The sequence below is a fragment of the Nesoenas mayeri genome (assembly GCF_963082525.1).
Source record: "Nesoenas mayeri genome assembly, chromosome: 6".
NCBI lineage: Eukaryota > Metazoa > Chordata > Aves > Columbiformes > Columbidae > Nesoenas > Nesoenas mayeri.
The window spans coordinates 26,477,318-26,489,344 of NC_137545.1; the positions used below are offsets into that span (position 1 = coordinate 26,477,318).

Consider the following 12,027-nt stretch of genomic DNA (forward strand, 5'->3'; position numbering starts at 1 on the left):
AAGGATTAATTAAAAGCAGCACACACCCCCATTTAGTTGCTTCGATTTGTCTTGTAAGAAATCAGCATTTCTCATCCAAAAATGTTAAGCTTTCATTCTACTTAAATTTCCAAATGCAGTGTATGCTGGTTAAGTAAAAACTACAGTTTCCAAGCTTCATACTAAATTCCCTTTCTGTAAAGACTTTAAAAAAGTTAAACAAAAGTCTATTTTCCAGAAATATGAAGGTAGATTTGTCTCTAAGTGCACTTCCATGCTGCAACTCTTCCACCACTCTGACCATTTAATTTTTCCTAGTACCAGTGTCTCCAGACTTTTCAGAGGTCATTTCAACAGCAGACAGCTTATAACAAAACCATTAGCAGTTTGGCTAGCTTAGGGAAACCTCTTACTTTCCTTTTTTGTTTATTATCACTGCATGAATCTGCAGCATATGAGAGTTTATAATTTCTCAGGCTTGTTAAATGCATGTTAAAGGTCTGTTTTCTTGTTGAATAAATTTTGTTCATATAATGCTGCCTATTTCATATACTGAGTCTTTAATAGCACCTTTGGTCTATGCGCAACTCACAGATCAAAACAGAGGACTAAAATAGGGGTTGATGATGCTATTTACATGTGTGATTCCTGCTGTCTTCTTGTTAGTAGCTTTAATATAATAGAAGACCTTGTCTGTTTTGTAATTAACACATCTTTACTGGAGAGATATTTGGAAGTGATTGCTGTGAATATACTGGTTAGTAAAATAAACACAATCACACACCACTTTCTGTTATCAGACAAATTTGTGAATTGTACACATTATACTCCAGATCAACAAACTGTGATATAACAGCCAAGTAGAAGACACATTTATATAACCCTTTATTTTTCTGAAAATATGTATTCAATCTGACCTTGCAAATATAATTAGCTTGTGGGATGTGTGGATTTCAGTACCATGGATGCTTTACTAATTGCAGCTCTTGGAAATAGATACTAAATATTTGGAAGCTGCCAATACAAAATAAAAACTGCATCTTTTTGTACATCTGTCTTAGCTTCAAAAAGCATAATCATCTCAAAAACAATAACTATACGGCATTTTTAAGCATTTCCCTGGGGTCAACAACCCACAGTAGAGCCCGCACAATATATTTTTAGAAACAAATTTTACAATTATCTTCAGTGTACTTAATACATTTCAGGATAGCTATAATTAATATTAATAGCTATTCACAATCTGTGACGAGCACTGGACTCTTCAGCTGCTAACGAGATAAAAATCTGGTCCTTTATAGTCTGAACGTAGTTAGTAAAAATAACGTCTTGGTTAAAATTTAGGATGCTTAGTAGCCAGACACATTTTAGCTTCCTCTGAGTGTGTGAATGCCATATAGAATATTATCACTTTTTCTAAAACAGTCTTCATAACTTTGTAATTTCAGGAATACTTAACATACCTCATTCTGTGAAATCCCTCCAATATCAAACCTACAAACAATACTGAAATAAATAGCCCTGTTTTGCAAGACCCAATACATTTTAATGGTAAACTTCACTTTAAAATGTCAACCTATTTTAAATTAAAAAAAAAAAAAAAATAACATCAGTATTTTTTCCAGTGAAGAATCTATGACATATGGTGACTATCTTTAAAAATGTATTGTGCCCTTGAAATTCAAATAGCTATGTATTGTTTATGCCATATGTTTATGAACAAACATACCAGTGCTTAAAGACAACTCTGCAAAGGATATAATGTGGTTGTGCCAGGTGTGGAAAAAGAAGTAATGTCCCATCTAAAATCTCTTTTATCACCTGCAACTGACCTGTTATCAACTGCTTAGTTTGTTGCTAGATTCTTTAAAAATGAAGTGGAACATGTGACCTGAGAAGTGCAGCTCGGGTTTATGACCATTTCGTTATTTATGCTGCCATGCACTGTTAGACAACTACAAGTGAAGAACATCTTCTGTCCCCTGTAAGCCCACAACATAAAAAATTCAACGAAATTTTACTTTTTATGCCATTTCCAATGAAAAGCACTAAGAACTGAAACTGACTCATGCCAAATGCATATCACTGAATTGCTGTGATTGTGAGTTTGAAGTTTGCAACGTGGAAATTATTTATAAAATGTCAATTTTAGCTCTGGAAAATATATTCCTAGGAGTACGTGCATTTTCCTTCTCTATCCTTAAGAGAATTGCTTACTTGTGGTCAAATACACAGTACAACTTGAATATCCATACTAGGAGGGGAGAGAACTACAGTATAATACATTTATCTTGACAAGCGAGGGCATGCATCCATAACTTTCAAGTAGCAAAGCCACAAGTTTTAAAGCTATATGCCTTAATGATGATAAAAGGACTATTCTACATCCACCACAGCAAAAGGAAATTAAACATTTAATACTTTTCAACAAAAAAAGTCTTCTTGGAACTTTTTTGTTTTAAGGGCATGAACTGAAGTAACCTATGTAAATGGTTTAGGAGGTAAACACATGCCACTTAATTAAATCACAGCAAGTCCAAAGGATGTCACATAATAAATTTTAGAGCTCTAGCATTGATATTAACAGTTTTGGCATCCTATTAAAAAAAATTAGGAATACATGAAATATGTTAGGCTGCATATGTGCAACTACTATTAAAAAAATGCTGTTTTTCAAACAAAACAGTGACAAACCAGTGGTATACTGGCAGTAATAAAACAGTTGAATACTTTGGAGTTTACGTCTACTTTAGAAAAACACATCCTGAACTGAAAACACCAAGTGGCATACACTGCAGTGCAGATGCAATTCATCTCCTACAAATGTGATTCTTCAGGAAAAAGAACATCAATCTTTACCAGATCAACGGTAATCAAACCTAGCACAACATACATACTTCCTTATTCTCCGGATCAGGCTCCTATCAAAACTCAGTTCTTGCCTGGATCAAATTAGGATGTTTCTGTCTCTGATACGCAGGTTACTGCACCAAATGTCAGTCAACGTTCAGTCAATGTTAAGAAATACCACAGTGCTGTAAGAACATCTAAATGTATGAGACATTGTACAAAATGTACAGAAGTGTACCCTTGAAATTTCAACCAAAATTATACACTGTAAAGTTATCCTCTTCATTTTAGAATCTTTCCCTTTACAATAGAGTGTTAGTAAGTCCAGTTGTAATAATGAAAGTTGTTCCAGGTATAAAAGATTCTGATGTAAAATTGTAGGTATCACTTGTTTTAAAATACATTATATTGTAAAATATTATCTGAGCAATAATTCACCATAAATAGACATGTCTCCAAAGCAGTAGTGACCATATAGTCAATTTAATGTTTTGTGTAGTGGTTTTCAATTAATACTTTCAAGCTGTACCCTAACAAGTATTGAATTCACTTGTGTTTAGGGAAGATATATTGAGGTAAAGGTTATTTAGATAAATGCATGAAGTGGTTAGGGGCAGTTGAGTATATAAAGAATCTTGTTAAGTGGCTCAAATCTATTAATCATTCTCACAAACTTAATTCTTAATGGAATAATTTAAACTTCAATTTCAGGCATTACACCAGTCTCTCCACACATCTCATTTTAAGGAATGTTTTTCTCCTGCCTTCTTAAAAAAGTCACCATCTCCTCCAATCCTGTGGTTAATTCAAAGAAACAAGGGAAAAGGACAAGTTCAAAGGAAAAATAATTGCGCTCTGAAAAACGAGTGGAGGTCTGAAGATATGCAGTCTTCCAGAAAACTAATTTAAGATTTATGTTCAGCTGAAGAAAATTCTTGAGGCTACATGGTAATTCCAACATTCAGAAGATTAATTGTTAAATCTCTGTCCACTTTCCGTTTCACTCTTTTAGACTATCAAGTAACTACCAAGTTATGAAACCATTCATGTACGTATTTTGTCTTGATAAATTGGGAGGATTTGCACCACGAAAACTGTCTCAGAAAAGCAGTTCAGCTGCCGTTCTCCACATATGTCACCGAGTTGAGATAATGTAGCATATAAAAAATTTAAACTGGAACATAGAAGTAGCAGAACAGATCAAAACTATTTGCTAATAGTTATTCTTGGGGTCAGCACTCAACAAAATGACCATCTATTATTGTAGAGAGTTACAAACTGAAATCAGGCATTAACAAAACCATATTGCTCGCATACATAACTAATTATACACAGGTCATCACCTAGATATAGGAGTACCAATGGGCAAAAAAAGAGCCATGTTTTATTGAAGAGGTCACCAGAACAGGTCATCCAGCAAATTAAAAATATAGCTCTTTTCAACCATATGATCTACTGGGTTTGTGGTGGCATTTTATCATATGCCCACATACATTTTCTCCATTTTGAAAAAAGCACAAAAATCTCATAAGCACAATAAGAAGGAAAAACATGCTGGAATACTACAACATTTCCAAGTACTGTACTTGAGCCACCACACTTTTGCAATAGTCATAGAATGCTTTATTTTTCTAATTAGAAATCTGAATATTTAAAGATATTGCTTTACCTTGTTAACAGCTCAAAATAAGGTGACCTTGGCTTTGGACAGACACAACTTCGCTATGGACTTCCAGCAGCAACTCAGTTAAAGTGTCTCCTCCTTAGCTCTTCATTTGTATAGGGAGGATAAAACCAGCATCTTTGTCTCTCTCTCTTTCTCCAGATAATAACTATTATAGGACAAACACTTTTTTCTTAAAACATACAGTTTAACTGTCCCTCTTTTGGACTTCTAGGAATATATTCTAGGAAAAATATTTTTTTTTTTTTCCACACATTAAAATGAGTAAAAGAACAAATGATGAAGTTCATATAAGTGTAACACAGTAAGTTAATGCTTGTGGAATTAAAGATACTATGTTACAGTGGGTTTAGTGTAGTTATATTTTCCTTAAGAGGTGAGGAACAGCTGCTAAGTTAAGGTCCAAAAAAAAATTTATTTTAAACATTTGGCAAAGGTATATAGTTCTCCATACAGACATTTCAAAATGTATGTTGGAAATAAATACATAATGTCAATATTTAGCTTTATTCTAGATCTTTAATGAAATTACTGCTTCTGTGGAGTATTCTAAATATATATTACAACTTTCTTTGCACAGACGGGAAAACTGGAGGGGGTAAAAGAAATGTGTACTGGTAAGTACAAGACGAAGCAACAGCTGGCCAGGTTGCTCACTGGCCATATTTTCGCACATTTGCTTTGACTTCATTCATAGAAATAATTTTTTTTAAAAGCCGAAACAAAGCTTTTTCTCTCTGGGTTCAAATAACACTGACCTTCAGTTAAAATTCACTAATCTGTTGTAAGTTTATTTTACAGATAGCTAGAATGTTATTAGCTTAAAAATGGCAATATATGGGTACACAGTCATGAAAAAGCATACTGTGTGTGTAAGAACAGGTATGTAAAGTAATAACAATTACGTGTCCTTCATGTGTCCTAATACATTTATGTAATAATATCCCAGTCCTAAAATGGTCATCAAAGCAGCTGGCATTTAATCCACAGATCTAGATGATGGTTTTATTTTTACATAAAGTTTTTCTATGCCTTTTTATTTTTGCTCATTGGTTTAAGATGAGAATTATATGTATTCTTATCTTTAAATTGCAATCATACACCCCTGACCCACTCAGTGTTTGGAACATGTGCATCCAGACGAGGACAGCTAACAAAGAAGTTAACAAGTTTTTGGTTTCTCCCAGTGACAGGGCAAACTGCCTTTTAATGCTTTAGCTAGTCAAGGTGAACTTGAGGCTCCTCATCAGAATTCATTTCAACTTCCTGACACATGAAAATAACCTCTGCCCTGGTTACTCTTCACTAGCACAACCATGACTGCTTCACTGGCTATAAGCCATAGCAATTTATATGGGCATGGACCTGCCCTGAGGCAGGTTTAAAATTAGCTAATGTGTTATTTAGGACTTTGTTTTTAAATACATCTAATCTCAGTCAAAACACACCATATTAAAATCTTCTATGCCACATGTTCACTGTAATTTTTTGCCAGACAGTTATGCTAGTGAAAGGTATAATGAGTAATGATCTTGGACTCACATAGCTACACACACGAGCAAATCCCATCAGTATAGTGGCTACTACACCAGCAGAATTACCTCTGCAAGCAGTTGTTCTTTTGCTGGTGCTGAGAAAAAGCAGCTATATCCCTGAAATAGGCTTAGCTCAAGTTGTCGAACATAGGAAGAGGCACGAGACACAATACCCAAGGCAGTCACGCACAGAAAGCAGCCAAACCTGTCCTGAGAAACCCCCCTGAGCTCTAATATATTTGTTCTTCTCTCAGTTAATCTAAAAGTCAAAATACATTTTGATGTAAGTAATCTTGCCAATCAGGATCATAAAAGCCATATGCATTCCATAGCCCAATCTTTCCCCCCAAATCAATAAATTAATTAGTGCTATTCATAATTTGGGGGATTCTTTCTATTTCTAAGCTTCTAAGGATGCACTTGCCAGAAACACGACAGATGTAAACTTTTTTTAATGTGAAACCTGAGAATGTAATTTAATCTGACTGTAGCAGCCAGACACATATGAAAAACAAACCTTACAAGACTTCCAGTGATCTCAAGTACTGGCAGCAACGCCATAGGAAGAGCTGTATTTGAGAAATGTTCAGATGGACAAAAATTCCAGAAAGGTTTAGATGGACAAAAATCTACCCACATCCAAAATAAATATGCCAAAGATTATTTTCTTGAAGAGAACAAAGACCCTCAAACACGACATCTGTGTCAAACACCAGTGGCAATTTTTTTTTCTTTTTTTTAAAGCACTTAGTGAGCAAATGTGATATAACAGTAGTGTGACTTACTGGGAGGATTTCTCCTTAATGGGTTTAATAGCTAGTGAGGCCTAAATTAATTTCAAATATAGTCCCCCAAATTATATTTTGACAAAATAAAAAGAACTCCATTTCACTATTTCTGTTGAAGTGGGAAAATAAGAAAAAGCAAAAGAAAAAAGTTCTAGAAAAAATAAATCAAGATTAATTAAATATTCCACTGCATTATTTTTCCACAAACACTACCTACATTTTCTTCTACTCTTTATGCAATTTAAAAGGGAGCAAAATTGATTCAGATGTTTAATAGCTGCCAAATAACCAGAAGTTATTAATTTTTCAATTGCCTGTTACATAAACAATTTTGCTATAAAAATCAGAATTAAAATAACCCTAAAAAACAAACAAACTGAAAATGCAACTGTAACTTCAGAATATTCTATTATAAAATTAAGGGAACCCTCAGCGGAATTCTTTGGTAGCTTTAATATCATCTGTCTTACAGGAAATATGATACTACAGCTTTACAGAAGATGAACACTTTTAAAATATTTATAAATTTACATTAATATCATCCATATATACCATGACGCGTTTCAATAATTATTCTACAATACAATAGGAGTGCATGCTCAAACAAAACACCTCAGCAGTATTTTAAAGCAGTAAACCACCTAGCCAATTTCTGTATGTTCTGTAGTTTTTCTAATCCACTCTCCCTGTGGTTGAGCAAAATCGAATTGCCTCTCACATTTGCAGACAGCTCTGTGAAGGTGATAATAGAGCTGCTCCCTGCTGTCATGAGGCAGGAAATAGGAAAATGGCATATGGGGCTAGAAAGAAATAAAAAGAGAACTAAACAAGAACAAAAGAGATTTCAACAAAGGACAAGTATAACCCAATATGCTTTGCAAGTTAATCTCTTTTCATAATCATTTAACATATGTAATCATTTATGTGCACACTTCTCAAAAACTCAAATTCTTGATACCAGGTCATCTGTAAAGTTCTATTGCCCAAAACATTTGGAATAGAAATTATATTAAAAGCTGTCATATGCAATGCCTATAAATCAATGCCTTCTTAGTACTCACGTTAAGGGGCTGAAGCTATTGTGATCTGTTAGTAATTGATCTTAGATTTTGTGGCTAAAATGTAATATCTGAAACAATGTATACTTGGATTATTAGTTGTAAACAGGTTGAGTGGCACCTGAATAGCAAAATAGTAAGGGAGGATTACGATTGGTTATGTGTAATGACAATATCAAAGACTTCCAGTCTGTTTAACGACTACTGATGCAAGATGCAGAATAAACTAAAAGTGATCTTTTCATTTACAATGATACATTTTTTTTTTTAATTTTATTTTTTAAGGCAAAATGGGCCTCCAAAGAATCAAGAACTTACACATATTTACAGTGCTTTTATATTTTATCTTGCTGAAGTACTTTAAGGAAAAAAAAGGGTGAGCCTACTATACCTTTCCTTTTACACTCTGAATGGGATCCACCACCACAGCAACAGCTCTTTCTGATAAGGCTTCAAAGCTCTGCTGAGTATTGATATCTACACCAGACAACCAACAGCCAAAGCCAGGGTGACTGTGATACCAACCAACTACCATCTCAGGTCTGAAACAAAGAGGACATTTTGATTCTTAACAATAAACAGACATAACACAGGAAGAAATAGTAATGTATCAGGGCATAAATTAGGATGAGCTGTGAAAAAAACACCATTAGAAATATTTAAATTGCTCACCATGGTATGGTGAAAACATGGACATGAATAAATGTGACAAAAGAGGGCTATCATTAAGGGATGCACATTAGCAGTGGTAGATCACGCTTTCGGTTTTTCACCCTGTTACCACACCTTCCCTGAACCAGTTTTTACCCTTTCAGCACTTGAGTAAATATCTACTCTTTAACTCCTTGGCGTCGAGGGTTGAATTTTCACGGCAGAAAGTCCATTTCAGACATGGACAACGGGAACCAACGGTGGGAAAGGATTAAATATCAATTAAACCAGCAGTAGAACTAGGAACTCAGTCAAAAAGCAATTTGCACTGTTCTGTTCAGCTGCTGAGCCTTTTGCTAACATTAATTTTGAAGTTTTTCCTACACTAAAAGAATTTGAGCAAGCAGACGACAACTGTTGAGAGGTAGGAGTGAAAGAAAAATTTGTTTAAATACTAGGATCTTTTACAAAACTATTTTCCCTTTCCTTTCATCAAAATTGCTCACAAATGAGCTACAACTTCGCAAATTTTTTATCTTAATTAAAATAAATATATTTATATATATATTTTTAAGAATCAATCTTTTAATCAGGTACTGTCTAGTAACTGCCTATACTAAATTGAGCAGCATTCTAATCTTTCTGTGCAATACAGAAAGCCATAGGTTTAACATGAGTAACAACCTCCTGACAACTGAAACGCGTGAGGTGGACTGAATTACATGCTATGCTACTCACCTGATTTCTGAGACAATGCTTGCTTTTTAAACAGTATTAATAGCCCCAGATCACTAGCTTTGCAGAAAGCCAGCTGTTTCTTCTAAGCAATGTGCAGAGCACTTGTTCTTGCCAGCCCTCTTTACGATGACATACCTTCCTGTCTGTTTCAGCATATCCAACATTTTTGCTTGAAATACAGGATCAACTGCCTCCACACTGACACCCTGATATAGAAGACAAACAAAAATCATAGTAGCTGTACATAATACAATATTATCTTTTAACTTGTTACTTTCCACAAACAAAAATTTAAACACTACTCATAAGCCTCTGTTTAAAAGGGCAACTTGACTACTTTAGATCTACTTGCTTGAATACTCTAACATGTAAAATACAATTTTTATAAATGTATTTCAATGTGATTTTTAAAATGCTGAAAGAAGACTTTAAATTGCTATTTAAGTCATCTTTACTATGAGTAAACATGATTAAATGGGCATAGGAATTTATTGTTTCCTCCTCTTTCTGTTCTGCCAACTCTGGCCTGTTGTTTCTCACAAGTGTACTTGTACAGGTTTTATTTAAGATAAATATCACATGCTGGCTGGCTACTTAAACTATGCACATGCAGAGAATAAACTCAGGACAAAAGAACTGGAAAAATTCACTGATGTATAGCTCCAAGTTACAAAGGGATCTGTGCTTCTTTTAAGAACAATATTTCATTCAAGTTACATAATAAAAGTACCATAAATGCCAATTATATATAATTTGGTTATTCCATTGGTTCATCATCTCTTTAAAATACCTCTTCATAACATGAATATTCTTACTCAAAATTAAACCACATTTTTTTTCACATCACAAAAATATTATTTAACAGACATGCCACTATAAGATGTGTCAGAGAGAGCAAGCTTGAATTTTGTCTATAGCACCATCACAACTAAGGGTATAATATACTTCTAATCAAACCTTTTACATTTTGTATCTTTTCCCTGGCTCACAGTTTATGAGTTCTTAAATTTACCAATTTATAAATCTTATAAGTGATGTTATATCAATATATTTATACATATGTAAAGATGTAACACCTCCACATACTGATACACACACTTATGTACTAGTCTTCGCTAGGAAAAAAAATCTGCTTTAGCTAATTTTTTTTTTACTGAAACCGTAAAATCCACGTTCGAATTCTACCTAGTAGGTTACACCTTAAGATTGCATAAATGAACCAGGAAAAGCTTTTAAAAATATTTACCATATGGAAAACAAACAAACAAACAAAATTATCAAGGTGTGGCTGCAAAGAACTCACCGTTCCCGACTGCGGCATCGCAAAAACATCAATCACCCTCACAGTGTAATCATCAACAAATTCCCCGAGCATCAAACCCATAACTTCCATAGGGACACCAGCACGACCATGCTTCAACATCTGGAATTCAGACCAAATGACACCGTATGTTTAACAGGAGGTTCGAATTTGACTTGGGACAGTTCTTTCAGACATTGTTGATCTACAGATAATTTGCAACTTTTAGCACTTTTGGAAACTGTAAGGAACTACAAAATAGTAAAAATGAAGCCAACAAAAGAGAAGGAAGTTTATTCCTTTGACTGTTCCAAAGAGAATTAATTTATTTTAAAAATCAGTCTGACCAGCACCTAAGGAGCGTAAGTCTATAAATTCTGGAAAGGTGCCAGGTGCTCGATCACCAGCACTATACACAGAGGCAGCACACACAGAACACTTACTTTCAGCAGTGCAAGGGAAGAGATATAAACCTGTTCCGCTGTATCGACCGCTGGAGCATCTGTTGGTGGCCCCTATGAAAAGAACAAATAATTTTCTCCAGTTGTTATTCCGCAGTTTCTAAACATTTTCTTTTGTATTCTGTGTTACAAAACTTCCAGTAAAATGCATATATCATTGTGACTTTGTATGTTAGGTGCAGCTCTTGCAAACAACAAAAAAAGCACAGCCAAATGCTGCTTTAAAGCACCTTCCTTCGCTAACCTATTTGGTAATACAAGTCACCGAGCCATTATCCCATCTGCCCCCAGCCCAAAACACCACCAATCTACAGAGCAATCTTATCAGAATCAGCCAACTAAAAAACTGGCACGTATTGTACTGGGTACAAACCTGTTATAAGACACAGAGGCTAAGAGTCAGAGAAGTTTCCATTAGACAGCCTTGCCACAATGCTAACCTTCGTCAGCTGTAAAATACGGCCAGTTCTCCAATTAACTATGTGTTTCTTACAGTGGTGTGAATGTAAATGCTGCTGGGCTAGCATGATTAACTGGCACCAACACAAACAGCAATTTCCCTTTGCTTCATCAGCTTTCAGCTAAAGAGGACTTGCAGATAAAGGCTATGGGAGCACTTTGCAGATACACCGGTATAGTGAGAGAAAAAACGGACCTCCGATCCCTAGGTGGAAAAGCTGTGAACAAAATACTTTGCTCTTTGCCTTATGAGTAGTTATTCAAAAATTAGCACAACTGTCCCAGGTGTGAATGATTGGTTGAAACAGGTTTGTGTACTGTTGAAAATGAAAAGCACAGGAGGCAGCAGTTTAAATGTCCCTTTCTCAAGGAGCAAGAGACATACTGCTCTATATACAGAACTCCATATCAGCACACCTCATTACAGCCAATTAACAGTACATTCATTACGTTATTACCAAATAGTGTACAACAAATTTCCACTGAAAAGACAAAAGGTTACTCCTGCACTAAGTGATATAGAC

General features: G+C 34.8%; 1 protein-coding gene across 1 annotated transcript in view; it reads right to left on the bottom strand.

Annotated features, from left to right (window-relative positions):
• PSMD14 (proteasome 26S subunit, non-ATPase 14) overlaps nucleotides 1-12,027 on the bottom strand; it is a 46,891-nt gene that overhangs the window by 12,824 nt on the left and 22,040 nt on the right. Inside the window, exons 4-7 of the mRNA XM_080346842.1 lie at nucleotides 11,027-11,098; nucleotides 10,587-10,706; nucleotides 9,419-9,489; nucleotides 8,286-8,436 (exon numbers count right to left, since the gene is read on the bottom strand). Coding sequence (XP_080202968.1) covers nucleotides 8,286-8,436; nucleotides 9,419-9,489; nucleotides 10,587-10,706; nucleotides 11,027-11,098 — 414 coding nt within the window. The remainder of the gene's footprint in view (nucleotides 1-8,285; nucleotides 8,437-9,418; nucleotides 9,490-10,586; nucleotides 10,707-11,026; nucleotides 11,099-12,027) is intronic.